We start from the raw sequence: 17,063 nt of genomic DNA on the forward strand, positions 1-17,063 counted from the left end.
GGGGCGGGCGGCCGGGGCTTGATTAGGTAGGAGGCGGCGGAGCGCCGGCGGCGCCCGGAAGTAGCCGAAGCGAGCGGCGGAAGTAGCCGAAGCGGCCGGAGCGGGCGGGCGGCAAGGCGAGGCCAGAGCTGCACAGGGCCCTTACGCGGCCGCCTCAGCATGTCGGACTTCGACGAGTTCGAGCGGCAGCTCAACGAGAATAAGCAAGGTGAGGGCGCCGGGGGCGCGGGCCGGCGGGCAGGGCGGCTCCTGGCCTCTCTCCGTGTCCCCCGCCATTTTCCCCCTCTCTTCCCCCTCCTTTCAGGGCCGCGCGGCGCCCCCCCACCGCTCCGCGGCGCGCGCCTCGCTCACGTGACCACCCGGCGTGCCGCCGCGCGCGGGAGGGGAGGGGAGGGGGCGGCGGGCGCGGGTCCCGGACGCATGCGCGGCGCGCTCCGTTCTGCGCCCCACGTGGTGCGCGGCGGAGGCGGCGCGGACTCGCGGGCTGGGCGGGCGTTCCCTCGCGGACTCCGCGCCGCTTGCCCTCTTTTCCCTTTCTAACTAATTTGGAAGGAGGGTTTTGTGTACCCGATCCCGTAATGCTTCCTTTCTTTCCCACTGTCCCGGCACTTCCGCTTCCGGCCGGGCCCGCGGCCCGGGTCTCCACGCCCCCTTTGTTCCAAAATGGCGGTTGCGAGCCCCCTTCACGTGGGCGCCGGTCTGGGGGGGCCCCCGGCCCGGGGCGGCGAGCGAGCCGCGGTGCGCCTCGTGGGAGAGGACGCGCGTGCGTCCTTGTGACGCGGGAGTTGGGGCAGCCGACGCCCGCAGCGTGGAGTGCTGGCTGCTCGTCGGGTCCCGGCGTCGGGGCGCGTAGACGCGGCCGAGGCTCGGGGCGGGCGGAGGCCCGTGCCCCCAGGCTGGGGCCGAGGGGCGGGGGGCTGCGGCGATCCGTGTGAGACGGACGGAGAGCGGCCGGCGGGGGCGAGGCCCTCCTCCTGAGCGCCCGTGCGGCCGGGCGGGCCTGGCGTCCAGCAGCGGCGCTGTTGCGTTTGTAGGCTTTCGGTGTCCGTGTGTCCCGCTCGCGGAGTGGCTCTTGTTGTGTCACCGCGTTTGTGGAACTGGGGAGGAGGATCGTAATGATCGAGGAAGCTGAGCGCTTGCCAAGTGCCGGGCGCTTTGCTGCGCCCTTTGCAGTTTTCTGAGGGCATCCTCGCAAGGGCCACGGGAGGCTGAATGCCTTTCTTCCTCTGCAGCGGAGGAGCCGGCTCAGAGTTTCGGCCCTTGTCTGGGTCTCAGCTGGTAAGAGGCAGAGCTGAGATCCCGTGGGGCGACACGTAGAGAACGTGCGTGGCCTGGGCCTTGGCGTACGCTGGGCGCCTCCTAAGCGATACGTGTTTTACGCTGGAATTGCCGTTAGCGTGCTGCCCACTGCCACGTGGAGAGGCGCGTCTTGGTTCAGCTGGCATTCTTGCACGTTCTCACGCGCCTGGGGTGCGTGGGGCCTCTGCTTCGGGGGAGCTTTGGCTGTGTCGGCGTGGTTGCACACCGTTAGCGAAACCCAGCCTGAGTCCGGCTGGTGCGAGGCTGCCAGCTGGGGCCGATTGGGCTCCCCCTCCGGGCGCTTGCAGATGAGTCGTCTGGCTTCTCCCTGGCGCTGGGAGGCCCGGCGCTCAGCCCTGGCCTGAGCTGCTGGGTTGCTGGAGCTGTCCCACAGTGTGGCCGCAGCGTTTTGAGCGACCGAAGTTCGCTTTCTGTTTTTGCCTGGGGTCTGTGTGTGTCGGGAGGCGGGGAGCTCTGCCACGTGTTGGCTGCCTGTGTTCTCTCTGGGGGCCGGCCTCTGAGCTTCAGCCCGTGGCTGGGGCACGTGTGTCCCCAGAGAACTAACTTTCTTGTCTGGTGGCAGGTACCCAGCAGGCAGCACCGCTTCCTCTATGTTGGTCCCTCTGCCCGCTTGTCTGTTTCAGAGCCTGAGCCTCAGGGACGGTTCCTGGGGCTCCCAGCCAGGGGCCCAGAGGCCCAGAGCCCCAGGCCACAGCTGCTCTGTGTCCAGTGCCATGCTTGTCTGCTTGTCACGTTGTCTCAAGTCCCTGACTTAAATTCTGTTTTCTGGGTTGGTAGAGACAGTGATGTTGTTAACTGGTGGTCCTAGGCAGACCCTTGAGTGTTCTGCCTGTCCTAAGTTAAGGAGTGTGCTCAGGTGCCTACCTGTCCTTGCTGACATTACAGGGTTCATCTTCAGGCTTCACTGTATTTTTGTTTTTGCCGTGGGCAAGTTACGTGACCTCCTGTGCCTTAGTTTCCCTCTCTGTTGTTTGAGTGGGTAGAAATGTTTCTTTCTGCGCAGTGAGGACTGAGGGCAAGTGGGGCTACTGAGTACAGATGGGTTTGAGGAGCATTCTCGTGTCTTCTCTGTTTTTTCCCTTTCTGAGGTGCGTGTTTTTCTGTTTTAGGGGTTCTGGAATTGAGATTTATTTATGGGAAGTTCATGGTTAAAGTCTCAGAAAACATGAGATAAAGCAGAACCCATGAGGCTAAAGTCCACTTTAACGCCCTGTCTTTATTGCCTCTTCCTGCTTCTGTCCATAGACATGGGGTAGCGGAGGAGTCGGGGGTGTTTTGAACTAAAGACTGAGGAAATGCACTGTGACATGGTGCTGGTGGTTTGGTCTGCACTTCCTTCCCAGGGCGAGAGGTCTGTTGAGCAGAGGTTTCTGTGGTTTTACGGGCAAGGCTGTGCTCCGTTCCTCGTCGCCACCCCCAAGGCCATAGAGGGGGTTGAGGGAGCCAACTGGGGGCTGGACCCCAGTCACTAGCTTTGAGGGAGTGTGGGCAGGATGGGGTGGTCTGGGCTGCCAGCCTGCGAGGGGTAGTGGGCAGGGCACGCTCCTCCCCTACCTCCTGAGGCAGGGCCAGGTGTCTCCCTGTCTTAGCCCACATTCAGAAAGGGGCACCTCCCTAGAGGAGGACATCTTGCATTCTTCACCTGGTTGGGCAGGGACTGTCGGGTGTCCTGGCTTCCTGAGGATATCAGATCCTGCCTGGCACCTGACCCTGGGGCCTGATGGTGGGGCTGTGGGTACCAGCTGGTTGAGGAGGTCTTTCCTGAGGGGTCGCCAGTTTCCTTCATTCAGGAAAACATCATTGGGTCTCTTGATTCCCCAGCCTCTAGCCCTGCCCCTCTCAGGGACGACCCTGGGGTCAGGCCCCTCAGCCCTCGAGGGGGACCAGGAGCCAGCCTCCTCTGTCTTCTCTGGCTCCCCAGCTCCTCCTGAGCATCCTCAGGTATCTTACACCCCGGGGGCATTTCCAGGTCCTGTCCCCTCAGGTAACCGGCTCCCGTCCCCTTGGTCCCCCAGGGTCCCTGGACTCGCCTGTGGACCCAGGAAGCCTGTTATCTCCCCTCCTCCATTGAGTCCCTTCCCCTTGGGGGTGGCCTCCCTGGGGCTCGGGGCATAGCTACCAGAGTGGGTGGGCTGGGCCGTGTCCTCCCTCAGCTCATTCTCCTTCCCCTCGCCCTGGCTCAGAGCGAGACAAGGAGAACCGGCACCGGAAGCGCAGCCACAGCCGCTCTCGAAGCCGGGACCGCAAGCGCCGGAGCCGGAGTCGGGACCGGCGCAACCGGGACCAGCGGAGCGCCTCCCGGGACAGGCGACGACGAAGGTACCAGGGCTTGGGGACTCCTGGCTGGGCACAGGTGGGAACCGGGTATCGGTGCGCCCAGATCTTGTGTGCTTCTCTCTGTGTATCTGGGGGGCGGGGGGTCTGCTCTTTGTCTGTCTTGAGTTAAGTTTTGTTTGTTTGTTTGTTTGTTTGTTTGTTTACCCTGTTCCTGGAGTTTTCTTCAGTTTCTGGTGGGTTGGTGGGGGCAGTAGGTTGTTTATCTTGGAGTTGAGTCTGGAGTCAGGGCACTCGACTCTCTTTCTTCTTTCGTGAGGCCCATCCTAGTCCCTGTTTCTTAGGGCTGGTTTCTTTTTTTCCCCATTGTCTGTGGTTCTCTATGGGATTGTCTTTTGGGGCCTGTGCTTTGTTTCCTGGGAAGAGGGGGTTTTTGAAGTGGGGCAGCATCTCCTATTCGTGACTGCTTTCTGCTTTTCTAATGCTTCTTCTTTCTGTAGACTGCTCTCTCTGTTTTCTGTCCCCTTAGGTGAGGAAGGGTGGGGTAGGTTGAAGTTCTTCTGCCTCCTTCTATCTCAGTTTCTCCAAGTAGAAAGTGGTCTGTGTGGCCTTTTCTGCCTTCCTCAGTTCCTCTTTCCTGGGTGGGGGGTTTGGGGGGAATGGCAGGGCCGAGGGGGCCTGCCCCCAGCCCTGGGGCTCTGTGCCCTTGGGGAGGTGTGGCGTGTGGGGAAGACAAGGGTCCCCAGTCACCCTTCCCCATACCTTTCCCTCCCACCCCCCAGCAAACCTTTGACCAGAGGCGCTAAAGAGGAGCACGGTGGATTGATGTGAGCTTCTCTTCCTGCCCCTTCCACCCTGATGTCCACTCCCTGTGCCCCCCCCCCCGCCCCCGTGCGCCCTGCCCTGTCCTCGTCCAGCCCTAGCCCAAGCACTGGGGAAGAGAGTCCACTTGCCTTGAGACCAGCACCCTCCCCCAGGCCTGGGTGCGACCCTGACCCAGATCCTCTCCCTCCTGGAGAGCGCTGCACTCCTGGTGGGGAGCTGAGGGGAGCCTGGGGTGCTCGCAGGCCCACCTTTGGTCAGACTGAGGTTGTCCTGCCCTGCTCTCCCCTCCCCCCTTCCCAGTCGTTCCCCCCGCCATGAGAAGAAGAAGAAGGTCCGTAAATACTGGGATGTACCACCACCTGGCTTTGAGCACATCACCCCCATGCAGTACAAGGCCATGCAAGGTAGGCTTTAGCTGCTGCTTCATTAGCTAATGAACTGAGCGTGCTGGGTGGTTGAGGGAGCAGACTGATCTGGCGGAGGGGCGGGTGGTGGTGGTGTGGGGGGGCAGGGTAAGGTTTGTGTCCTGGGCTTCCTGGTTTCTGCCTTTTCAACCACCACGGAGGAGATGCTGCAAGACTCCTTGGCGGAGTGGGGTTGAACCTCCATTGGGCTGGTCCATGGGAAGCTGCCCTCCCGTGGCACTCTGGGTGTGCAGTGGGTGATCCCTGAACCAGGTGGGGGGTGTGGAGGATTGCCCTGTTGTGGTCTAATCCTGTTGTGCTCTTCTTGAAGCTGCGGGTCAGATTCCAGCCACCGCCCTTCTCCCCACCATGACCCCTGACGGCCTGGCTGTGACCCCGACGCCGGTGCCCGTGGTCGGGAGCCAGATGACCAGACAGGCCCGGCGCCTCTACGTGGGCAACATCCCCTTTGGCATCACTGAGGTACTGCCCGCCCCCTGCCTTTTCCCTGCCCCTGCCCTCTCCCCAGTTCCCCCCACCCATTCCTCCCCTCCCTCCCTTCCCTCCCCCAACCTGCACGGGTCAGACTCTGCTCCTGCAAGGCCCCCCGGCCCCCTCCCAGACGGACCGATGGAGTTGAGCCAGCCAGGGGCCGGGCTGGGGGTGGCCCTCTCCCTCCCTCCTCTTCCCCTCTCCCGTCTCCCCTCTCCCAACCTCCTCCAACAACCCAGGGATCAAGCACACACATAACGAACCTACGAAAATCCATGAATCCGTATCGAGAGAGACAGAGAGGGAGACTCGCACGCGCGCACACGCACGTTGACACACACACACACACACACACAGACACACAAACACACAGACGCACGCTCCCCTCAGATTTCTCTGACACACCTCTCGTTCTCTGCCGCCTGTTCCCCATCCTCTCCCCACGTCCCTCCCGTGGTCGCTGCTCTTTTGTTTTTGATGGCCCTGACCTCCCCAACCTTCCCCACCGCTCCTCTCCCCTCCCCTCTCCCCAACCCCTTCCCGTGGCACCCCGAGAATCCCGAGATCAAAGAGTTGTTTCCATTTCTCTTTAAAGTGAAATATTGTGGGGCTGAGATCCCTCGTAGCAACAAAAAGTTTGCTACCGTCGTCGAAGGCAAGTAAGGTCCATTCTGACTTTCTCAACCTGCACTTTGCTACGTTTGATAAAGCAGCCCCCGGACTCCAGGGCCAGATCCCGCCACATCACTCTTTTCTCCTCCCCTCCCGCCCACCCTCCCTCACCCCACCCTCCTTCCCTCCACCCTCCCTGTACCTTTGCTCCTTTTTCTCTCTCACTTGGTGCTCTCTATTCCTGCCTGCTTTTTCTTTGCTGCTTTCCTATCACTTTCCTCTTGTTGCCATTGGATGCTTTTTTTTCACGTTCCATCTCCTTGTTTTCTGTTTGATGCTCTTTCTTGTTTTCCCGTTGTCACTGTTTCCATGCATTTTTCTTGGATGATGTCTCTTCTCTGGTTGGGGTCCCCGTGGCCCTCCCCACACTCTTGGTCTCTGGCTGTCTCTCGCTACTGCCTTCTTCCCTCCCTGTTTGCTCTCCTCTTTTCTTGCCTTTGTTCCTACTATTGATCTCTGTGCCCCCGTCCCTATTCCACTGTTCCCTCCCTTCTTCCACCCTTCCCTACCCCCTCCCTTCCCCTTACCCCCAAACCCCTCTGTGTCTCCCTCTCTCACCCTCCCCTCCTCTCTCCACCTCCCTTCCCCCGCCCCTCCCTGTCTCCTATTCCCTCTGCAGGAGGCCATGATGGACTTCTTCAACGCCCAGATGCGCCTTGGGGGGCTGACCCAGGCCCCTGGCAACCCTGTCTTGGCTGTGCAGATTAACCAAGACAAGAACTTTGCCTTCTTGGAGGTGAGCCGGGTGCATGGTGGGGTCAGGAAATTGTGCATTCCTCCTGGCGGCAGCACCTCTGCAGCAGCCCTTGTTTGCCTAGGGCCCTTCTGCAAGCCGTTGTCTGCTGGCTCCCTGACCCTCGCCACCCCCTTCTCTTTCAGTTCCGCTCAGTGGATGAGACCACCCAGGCCATGGCCTTCGATGGCATCATCTTCCAGGGCCAGTCGCTGAAGATCCGCAGGCCTCACGACTACCAGCCTCTGCCTGGCATGTCAGAGAATCCCTCTGTCTACGTGCCTGGTGAGTGGGGGCCTAGTTCCTCCCTTCCGTCTCCGGCCTAGCTGGAGACACTTGGGAAATGGTGTGAGTGCTTCTCGTTCATTTTCCCAAACCTTTGGAGCTGGGCGTTCTCCCCGCTTGAGTTTGCACTCCCTCAACTGTGGGATGTGTTGAGGGAGGTGAAGGGCTTGCAGCCTGGCTGTCATTCTCGTTCTGGGACCTTGGTGGTCAGTGTGAGCACAAGCAGGTAGGCTCCCCATGTGGGGATGGCAGCTGGATATTGCCTCATTTTTTTGGTCTTGGTGTTTCTCTTGATTAGTGTGCTTTGGACCATTCCCCACAGCTACGTTCAGTAGTATTCTGGGTCAGCGGAGAGCATAGCCGATCTGGGGTCGGTGAGCCTTTCTTGTGGAGGACCAGGTAGTAAATATCTTTGGGTTTGTGGGCCGTACCGTCTGGGTCACAGTTCTGTTGTGACATGGCAGCCTGCATACAGCCTTGTGATACCTAAGTGAATGGGCACGGCCTTGCCGTTTACGGATGTTGGCTTTCCTGTTTCGTGTACTACCCCCATGTTGTGCAATAACCTCTGAAAACCCTTGCGGGCTTTACGGAAACAGACAGCAGGCCTCAGTCGACCTGCAGGCTGGTTGCCGTGTCCTGTGGTGAGTGTAAGTGAGGATTTGCGTCTCTGTGAGGCCCCGTTGCGGTGCAGGGAGCAAAGTGGGCTTGGAGGAGCTAATGCTGTGGTGGAGCTGGGGGTCCTGGGTCTCAGGTCCTGGAATTCTTCTAGGAAAGGTGGATGAGCCCTGGTGCTCTGGGCATGGAGGGAGAAAGTGGTAGAAGGTGGGATTCCTTCTACTTGTACTGAGAAGTAGAAGGCTGAGTGAGGTTTTGTCCTGAGGATACTTTTAGAAACCAAGTCCACTCTTGGCAAAGCAGGGGACTTGGAGTCCCAGAGAGAGTGGTACCTCAGGACTGGGGGCTGGTTCCCTGGCTTGTCCAGTGTTTTCCACCGTAATAATTGGGTAGGTTCGGTGGATCTCTTGAATTCTTTCAATGCCTGAGGTGTTCTATGTACTGACCTGCTCTAAGCACAAGGCCTGATGACTTTCTATGTGGGCACGCATCTGTGGGACCAAGTCCCAGGTGAAGCCATGGAACTTTGTTCTGTGCAAAGCAAACCTTTTAAAGATTTTACTTATTTATTTTTTTAAAGTATTTATTTACATGACAGACACGGTGAGAGAGGGAACAGAAACGGGGGGAGTGGGAGAGGGAGAAGCAGGCTCCCCGCTGAGCAGGGATCCCGATGTGGGGCTCGATCCCAGGACCTTGGGATCATGACCTGAGCCGAAGGCAGACGCTTAACACCTGAGCCACCCAGGCGCCCCAGGATTTTATTTATTTTAGAGTGCGTGAGAAGGGGGGCTGAGGGGGTAGAAAGCCTGGAGCAGTCTGATGCTGGCTCAGTCCCACGACCGCAAGATCATGACCTGAGCCAAAACCAAGAGTCGGGCACCTAACTGACTAGGCCACCCAGGCACCCCTTTGTTAAGTAAATTTAGTGTGTTTTAAGTCATTTTTAATAATGTAAGGAGCCTACCTACTTGCTGAAGCTTACTTTGTCAGGCAGTGTCCCAAGTGGATTCTGTGTATCATGTTAATTTTTATGACAGCCTGGAGTGCAAGGTCAGCGAGGGACAGCTACGGGGCCAAACGTGGCTTACTGCCTTTTTTTTTTTTCCCTAAGTAGGCTCCGCGTCCAACATGGGGCTCGAACTCATGTACTTAAGAGGCGCATGCTCTACCGACTGAGCTAGCCAGGCGCCCCCTGCCCATTTTTTAAATAAAGATTAATTAGTACAGAGTCCAGCCCACTGATTGTCTATAGTCTGTTTTGTGGAGCAGTGGCCAATTTGAGTGACGGAGACCCTGTGGGCCACAAAGAAAACATTTGCCACTCAGCCCTTTAGTGAGCAGTTTGACAACCACCATTGTGGATACTGGGATCCCATTTCACTCAGGAGGAAAGCAAGGCAAGGGCACGATTAGTGGTCTCCCTGGGAACGGAGATCTCATAGATCCAGGGACAGCTGCTTTGGAGTCTTCCTGGAGTCATGGGCCCCTTTCTAGAGGTGGCTGTTGGTGTGATGAAGCCGCTGAAAAATCACTTACGCTCCTCTCACTTTGGGATTTGCCCACCCAGAGAGGGCTGAGGGTCTGCAATACCAGTGCCTGGGTGGGCATGCTCCGTTCTGGGAGTGTGGCGGGAAGTGGCAGGAAGTGGGATTCTGCCTGCAGGTTAAGCATCCTCTGGTTGGCTTTTCTCCAATTCCAGAGTAAAACTTAGGTTTTGATCTTCATTTTCCATTAAAAAAAAAAAAAAGTTACATAAGGAGGTTAAAAGGGGGAAAAGCATGGGATAAAATTCAGACATTTTTGGTTGGACAAGGAACAATTCAGGAACCTGGAAGACGACTTCCTGACCTTGATGGAAGCGTGTTGACCTAAAACTAAACAGGCATCACCTGGAGTTGTGAAAACTTAAATTCATTCCCACTGAAGTCAGGCCTAGCTATTTAGGACTGATGGTGGGATCCTGGCCCTCCTTTTAAGACAAGAGGGAAAGGAGAGCAGGGGAAGAATAAGGAGAGCTAGAGCTGTTTTGGAGGCAGGAAAGCAGAATAGCCATTCAGTGTGTGAATTCAGCTAGCCCTGAGCACCCGCCCACTGCCATGCTAGGCTCCCTGCTCAGTGCAGGGCCGAGTCCCAGTAATCTTCCTCAGCAGGCGCCTGCCAGTGGGGCCTCACCCCCATGCACCCACTCCCTCAGCAGAGTTCTCGGCCAGGCCCAGTGGTGAGTGCACGGTAGGAGGAAGGGGTATTCCAGGTACAAGAAAAGATTGCTCAGCTGTTGGGGGTCCAGCATGGCCTTCAGAGATGAGGTGAGGCCTTGGAATTGAGGATGAGGGGTATGTGCCAGGTGTCCCTTCTGAGACTGTGGATGCATGGTCAGGGAGGAGCCTGCCCGTTGTGTTGGGAGAGGAGGTTGCCCAGGGGCTTGATGTTTGGGCACTGGGACTGATTTGTATCACCCCTTTCTGTTTGTGTGACCTCGTGTGGGTTGTCCCCTGCTTCAGAACCATCGTGCACCCAGGGTCTGCAGTCACTGTGGCTCTGACTTCTCCCTGGTCCTGGCCTGGCTTCAGGCCCCATTTTAGGTGCATACTCCTTGTGGGTTGTTTTCATTCTCTGTTGTGTGACTGTTCTTGTTTCATAGATGAGAACACTGAGGCCCAGGGGAGCCTTACTTGGTGCTGCACCCCAGATTTGAACCCAGGGATCCCGACCCTGGTGCCCTCAGCACTATGTACTTCCCTGGGGTGCACGGCACAGCAGGTCTCAGCCTTGGCCCGCTGGCTGAGGTTCATCTGGGTCTGCTACTCCCCTACTGGGGTGACAAACCTCTGCCCTTGTCCTCATCTGCCATCGGTCAGAGCGATGGTGCCTTAGCTTGCCGAGAACCACCTGTGGTCACAGGTGATAGGGACCCTAGAGATCTCTCTTTCTGCCTGTATGAATCCAGGGTAGAACTTCTTTTTCTGCGTTAGTTTATCTTATCTTACTATGGCTAGGGCTTTGGAGAGCACTGAGGCAGTAGATTTAAGTTTACCTGCAGTGCCTGGCCTGTGCCTCTGCTTATCCTACTTTGGACATGTTGGATCTCTGTGCACACTCCCATGGCCCCACCCTGATGGGGCTCAGCCCTGGTTGTTGAAGTAGCTGGAGTGGTGGTAGTAGAGGGTGCACCCTTTTTTGGGTCCAGTGACTCCGTGTCTGATGCTTTTCCCCATTTTGTATCTCACCTGCCCTTCCTAGGTCAGGAGGAGGTGGGGAGGGGCCACTTGGTGTGGACTGCAGAGGCGGGCCAGGCCATGCTGCCACTGGTAGTGGGCTCCGACCTTGGAAAGTCTGGAACTGGTCAGGCTGGGTGGGTGGTGTTTCTCTTAACATTGAGCCCCAACAGCGAGCTGGGGCTCTGGGTAGCTCACAGCTCACAGGAAGCCTCCAGGAATTGAATGGCGCACTTTTGAAGTGAGTGGGACCAACGGGCTGAGCCCCCTGGCAGGCACTTATCTCTGAATCCAGAGTTGAGTGGAGACAGCACCATGGGGGTGGGGGTGGACACGTAGTGGTCATTAAACCCACTCAGCGGACAGGAGTCCCCTGTGACATCCCTGCTGGCCTCTGTGGTCAGGGTGCTGAGCGAACTGGGCCCGTCGCTGCCCTCACGGACCGGGAGCAGCAGGCCTCTCCGATTTCACACACAACAGAACAGAGAGGGAGTTGCTGAGCTTTTGTGGTTGGAAAAAATACAGGACCACAGAGAAAAGGGCCAGGAGTCTCAACAGGATACCTGATGTAAATATCAGGTGGTAGGAAAGGGCTTGGAGTTGTGGTCTGACGGGGGGAGGGGGAGGTGTGTCATCCTGATACCTCACTACTCGTAGGGCGAGAGCCAACATGACCTGCCGTGATGGGCAGGTTTGGGTGTGAGCTTGTGTCTTTGTGGCCCCCGAGCGGGGGACCTTTGCCGCCGTGCAACGCTGCTGTCAACGGCGTGTTCCGAGGAAAGCTGCTGGAGTCTCAGGCGGGTTTGGGAGACCGTGGTTGCTGGGCCTCCGTGGCTAGAGTGGGTGGGTGGATGGCGGATCGCCACCCTGTTGTTGTCCTGGCAGACATAACGGGCCTGTCCCTGTGCCCTCACCCCAGGGCTCTGGGTAAAGACCTTGTGCTGGAAACCAAAGCCTGTCTACTCCCCTTTTTCCCCAGGAGTTGTGTCCACCGTAGTCCCGGACTCTGCCCACAAGCTGTTCATCGGGGGCTTACCCAATTACCTGAATGATGACCAGGTAGACCCCTTGCCTCCTCCTGGCTTCTCCCCTCCCAGTCTTTGCCCAAACCAGCCCTGACGGAGTTGCGGCCCCGCCGCAGGTAAAAGAGCTGCTGACATCGTTCGGGCCTCTCAAGGCCTTCAACCTGGTCAAGGACAGTGCCACAGGGCTCTCCAAGGGCTACGCCTTCTGTGAGTACGTGGACATCAACGTCACAGATCAGGTGAGCCCCGGGTCCCTGGTGCTGCTGCATCCTCCCTTGCCTCTCACCCTGCTGAGTCCACACTGAAGTCTTCCCCCGCCTCGGGAGGGGGGGAGGAGGCCAGCCTGTAGGAGGGCCCTGTGTGGGGGACTTGGCCCCTTTCCCTCGGTTCCAGCTCTTTCCAAGCTCTCCCCACCAATGCCCGGCTCTGGGGTATTGGGGCTTGGGGGGAGGTATCAGTCTCCTGGCTCCTGACCCGCACCTCTTCGCTGCGCCCCCCCCCCCCCCCCCAATCCTCCATACACAGGCCATCGCGGGGCTGAATGGGATGCAGCTGGGGGATAAAAAACTGCTCGTCCAGAGGGCAAGTGTGGGAGCCAAGAATGCCACGCTGGTGAGCCCCCCGGCACGTCATCTTCCATTGGCTAGAGGGACACGGGGTGGGTGGGGCTGGGTGGGAATGGGAGTAGGTCTCTGAAGCTCTGGCCCTGGCTTTCCTGGGCTGCGCTAAAGAGTGGACACCTGGGCCTTCAGGGGCAGGGTGTGTTTTTTTACTGGGTAGGCCTCTGGGGGTGCTGTGTGGCCCTAGCTGTGACGGCCCCCCCTTTTTTCCCCACAGAGCACCATCAACCAGACCCCCGTGACCCTGCAAGTGCCGGGCCTCATGAGCTCCCAGGTGCAGATGGGTGGCCACCCGACTGAGGTCCTGTGCCTCATGAACATGGTGCTGCCCGAGGAGCTACTGGACGATGAGGAGTACGAGGAGATTGTGGAGGATGTGCGGGATGAGTGCAGCAAGTATGGGCTTGTCAAGTCCATCGAGATCCCCCGGCCTGTGGACGGCGTTGAGGTGCCCGGCTGCGGAAAGGTGTGCGTGTGTGCATGCGCCCCTCCCCCCAATACATGCGTGTGCACCACTGCTGTGACCCAGATGGGTTGGGAGGCCCCCCGGAGCATGGCCCTGCAGCTGTGCTTCACAGCATGACTCTGTCATGTGACCTTACGCAAGTGGTTTGGTTTTGTCTGTGCAGTGGGGAGAAAAGTGCTAAAAACAATCACAACAGCAGCAAACCCACTTGTATCTCCTGCCTGCCAGGTACTCACTAAGCTTACCTGTGCGACCCCAAACTCTACGGTAGCTCTCTGGGCCCTTCCTCAGAGGATTCGGGCCACATGGTCAGATGTCCAATTCTTGTGCTCCTGATTTCCCAGCCCCCTGAGTCATGTCACTTCTGGCACTGTGCCAGGTGTCAGCACTCCGAACCCTCCTTGGGGCACAGGGAAGGGGGGTGACTTAGGTTCATCTAACCACTCACCTAGTGATTCAGGCCTTCAAGCAGGGCAAGTCCTGGGGCCAGCCTTGTCAAAGACAACATGTGTCCTACCTGAGGTGTAGCAGCTGGGAAGGGAGTAGAATAGCTCTGGATGCTTTTCTTAGGAGGGTCAAGAGGTGGCATTAAGTAGGCCCAAGTGACACCAGGTTATCCCAGCAGGCAGGTAGGGTCCTGAGCAGGGAGCCCAGTGAGCGTAGATCCCTCTGGTGTTAGGAGCCTGGTGTGTTTGGGGACAGTGACAAAGCTCGTGTAGCCTAAGCAGAGAGCAGTGGGAGATGAGGTCTGAGGTTGGGAGCTGGGGCCCAGTACGGCAGACCTTGCTGGCCTCTGGGTCTTAGAAGAATGTTGGGTGTTCCCTGGAGTGAGAAGGAAGCCTTTGAAAGGTCTGGAATGTGGTCTGTTACCTGGCACATAGAGTTCCTCCTAATCAGGTAAGCTTGGTCGGGGGTTGTGGAGCAGGTAGTTATTACTCCAGCCCTGCAGAGCTGGGTTCTGCAGGCTGGGAATATGGAGCTGGCAGAAGTGATGGTGGTACTCTCTCTGGAGCTTTGAGAACTAACAGCTTGTGGTCAGCTGGTTGGAAGATGGTGACCTGATTGAAAGTAGCGGCAGGAGGATGGAGCGAAGTCCGTGGATTTGAGAGACACATGACCTGTAAACACCCAGATCCTGGTGGTTGGTTGGGGTGTGCTGGAGGGGGAAGAGGAGTCAGGTAAGCTGCTCAGACTCCTGGCTTTGGTGACTGGGTAGAGATGACAGGTGAGAAGCAAGGGAGAGGAGCAGGTTTCGGGGTGGGGGTTGGTGTTGGGGAACAGTGTTGGCAGGCAGTTTGAGGTCCTGAGACACCTCAGCAGAGCTGTGTTCCAGGCATGAGGTCTGATAGAAACTTAGGCGTCATGAACATACTGATCCCCGTTTTGGTGTCAGCTGGATGAGCTTGCCCAGGGAGCAGTGGAATGAGTGTCAGGGGCCAAGGGACAGGGCTGGGGGTGGTGGTGGGGGGGATGGGCAGCATTTCCTTCCTCCCTACCCCCTCTTCTCCTGCCCAGTCCTCACTGGTGTGGGGTGGTGGAAGCACCCGCTCCTGGCATGTCCGTCGCACTCAGTGCCGTCATGGGTGTTGGGTGTTGGGACGGAGCCTGGCTCCTGAGGGGCCGAGTCAGTATTTGTGGGAAGAATGGGAAGACCTGCCTGGTGTCTGGGATCATCTTAGTTTTTAAACTTGGTCATTCTTTTCAAACATACATCAAAGTACAAGTATTGTGACATCCTACAGTAGGTCACTTCCGTTCTGTTGTGGAATATATGTATTCTAGTGCCTGTCACCCAGCTTCAAATTATCCATAGTTTGTCATTCTTAATTTCTGTATTGAGCTTCCCAATTTTTTCCTGAAATAATTTAAAGCATATTTCCTGTATTTTATCTGCAATAAGTATATTTCTCTAATAACTGAGCTACAAATATTTGGTGCCTGGTAGGTAAGTCTTGCCTTGAGGTCTGTGCTGTGCACTTCTGGATGTGTAACCCCATTCCCGGCCTCCACCCAAGTAGATGGGGGCTCCTCCTGCACGGTAACACTACATCCCCTCCTCTGGACAGCCAAAAACATCTCCAGACATGGCAAAATGTTGCTTGGGGACACATTGGTGCTGGTTGAGAACTACTGCTCTAAACTTTTAACAGATAACTTCTAAACAATCATAATGAAACTACAGTACCATTATTACATTAACAAAATTACCCTTAGGATTAACTTAAATTTGTGTTCAGATTTCCCTGTCCCACATGTCTTTTTATACTTGGTTTTAAGTATCCAAAAAAAGGATTCTTGCAATTTTATTTAGAACTTTCTTAGAACTTAACAGTTGCACGTACTGCTCTCTCTCTTTTTTTTTTTGCAAGCCGTTTTGTTGAAGCAACAGGGTATCTGTCTTAAAGAATTCCCATGTTGTGAATTCGGTTGGTATTATACCTCCTCCCCCCCCCCCCCCCAAACTGGTGGTTCAAACAAGAGAAACTTGTCTAGATCAGGGTTGGTTTTATTTTGTTCTGGTTTCTTTTGAGTCATTCCGGGTTTGAATCCTAATTTCTTTTATCTGTCTTCTGGGGAGAACATGGCCCTTGGGGAATGCCCTGCAGGGTGTGTGGTACAGGGGAGAGCACTGAACACAGATGCTTCTCTTTCCTTGGGGAGCTTGCTGCTGTCCCTTGTGGCTCTTGGCTCCACTCTCTCTCCCGTGCCTCCACGTGGCTCTGCTCTGTGCACTCTTGTTCTTTGATCCTGGGGTGCTGGAGGACCTTTGGGTAAACGCTCCCGACCTGCAGCAAGGCCCTCTCCCTCCCTCCTCCTCCTGCAGATTTCTGGGTCTTGGGCAGATGCCGGCTGGTGGCTGTGGCGGAGCCAGTTTATCCTCTGAGGCTGAGGCCACCTTGCCTTCACAACCTGTCTCTTATCCTGCAGATCTTCGTGGAGTTCACCTCTGTGTTTGACTGCCAGAAAGCCATGCAGGGCCTGACGGGTCGCAAGTTCGCCAACAGAGTGGTTGTCACAAAATACTGTGACCCCGACTCTTACCACCGCCGGGACTTCTGGTAGAGGTGGAGGGGGAGGGTGGGGGCAGGGCTGGCTGGGGGCTTCTCCCCCTCCCGCCCCCCCCTTTTCCCCCTCTGAAGAAGATGGGCAGAGGAGTGACAGCCGAATGACAGCCGGCAGCAACTGGAATGGCAGCAGTTGGGGTGGGGTGGGGGTTGGGGTGGGGAGGGCAATGGGGAAGTGCGCGCACAGGCCCACACAGACACATGCACCCACAGACGCGGAGGGAAGGGGTCGGGGTGGGGAGGGGGCGCACAGCAGGGCGGGTCGGACCCCCCGGCCCCGCCCCAGGACCGCCTCGCCTCTCCTCCCGTCTACCCTCCCCCTCCCTCCCCCCCGTAGAAACCTAGTGTGTTTATATTTTATGGCCAAACTCTTTTGAATTTCGTTGTCCGCCCCGGTGCCCGCCGCCTCCCTTTCCAGGACCACAGCTCCCGTCCTCCTGGCCTCTGGTCCTCCCCCCGGTGCCCTCCCCGGTTTCTTACGTAGTTGACGCTCCTCTCTAGTCTCCCTGACCTGCGCCCCAGCTCCGCGGCCCCGTCCCTCTCCTCTCTGTGGCAGTTTCATATTTGCTAAGACGAATTTGCTCATTAAACATTTTGTTGTATTTTACTTTGCGGAGCTGCTCTGTGTCCGGTGTGTGTGAGCCCCGCCCCCGCCGACCTCTGGCCCGGGCGCCCTGGGCCCGCCCTCCGGGCACACCCCGCCAGCGTGGCCCTCGGCTCGGGCGCGGGCGTGGCTGCGCGGAGGCCGCCGCGCCGGACGGGCCCGCACGGGAGAGGGGGGGGGGGGGGGGGAGGGGACGGGCGGGGAGCCCCGGGCGCCGCTCGGGCTGGCGACCACGCGGGCTCTTCCCCGCCTCCCTCGGCCGCGCTTGCCGGCCCGCCCGCCCGTCGGGACCCCGCGCGGCGCCCGGCCGTCTTGCCCGCGCGCCGGAAATGACGCTGCAGGGCGGGCGGGCGGGCGGGCGGGGCTGCGGAAGCGGCGACCGCGCAGGCTCCCGGCGGGGGGGCGCCGGGTGCGGCGCGGAGGGCGGGGCGCGCCGCCACTT

The 17,063-nt window shown here is 58.0% G+C and overlaps 2 protein-coding genes across 3 annotated transcripts in view; both read left to right on the plus strand.

Moving 5' to 3' along the window:
* Positions 1-16,624, plus strand: U2AF2 (U2 small nuclear RNA auxiliary factor 2). Of its 2 annotated transcripts, none has more exons than XM_045892245.2 (12): positions 1-208; positions 3,504-3,639; positions 4,377-4,421; positions 4,720-4,823; positions 5,155-5,306; positions 6,607-6,723; positions 6,867-7,005; positions 11,821-11,900; positions 11,983-12,105; positions 12,392-12,478; positions 12,704-12,952; positions 15,881-16,624. In XM_045892245.2, exons 1-12 carry the CDS (start codon positions 160-162, stop codon positions 16,013-16,015), a joined length of 1,416 nt encoding a protein of 471 aa, XP_045748201.1. In that variant the 5' UTR covers positions 1-159; the 3' UTR covers positions 16,016-16,624. The 2 variants fall into 2 exon arrangements, with proteins under 2 accessions (XP_045748201.1, XP_045748200.1); XM_045892244.2 differs by having other exon boundaries at positions 73-208; positions 12,392-12,490.
* Positions 12,812-17,063, plus strand: part of EPN1 (epsin 1) — a 19,472-nt gene continuing 15,220 nt past the window's right edge. Inside the window, exon 1 of the mRNA XM_064580530.1 lies at positions 12,812-12,952. The gene's annotated coding sequence lies outside the window, so the exon portion shown is untranslated. The remainder of the gene's footprint in view (positions 12,953-17,063) is intronic.

Source organism: Mirounga angustirostris, unplaced genomic scaffold (genome assembly GCF_029215605.1).
Source record: "Mirounga angustirostris isolate CCGP_5_RB_7025 unplaced genomic scaffold, mMirAng1.0.hap1 SCAF_16, whole genome shotgun sequence".
NCBI classification, from domain to species: Eukaryota; Metazoa; Chordata; class Mammalia; order Carnivora; family Phocidae; genus Mirounga; species Mirounga angustirostris.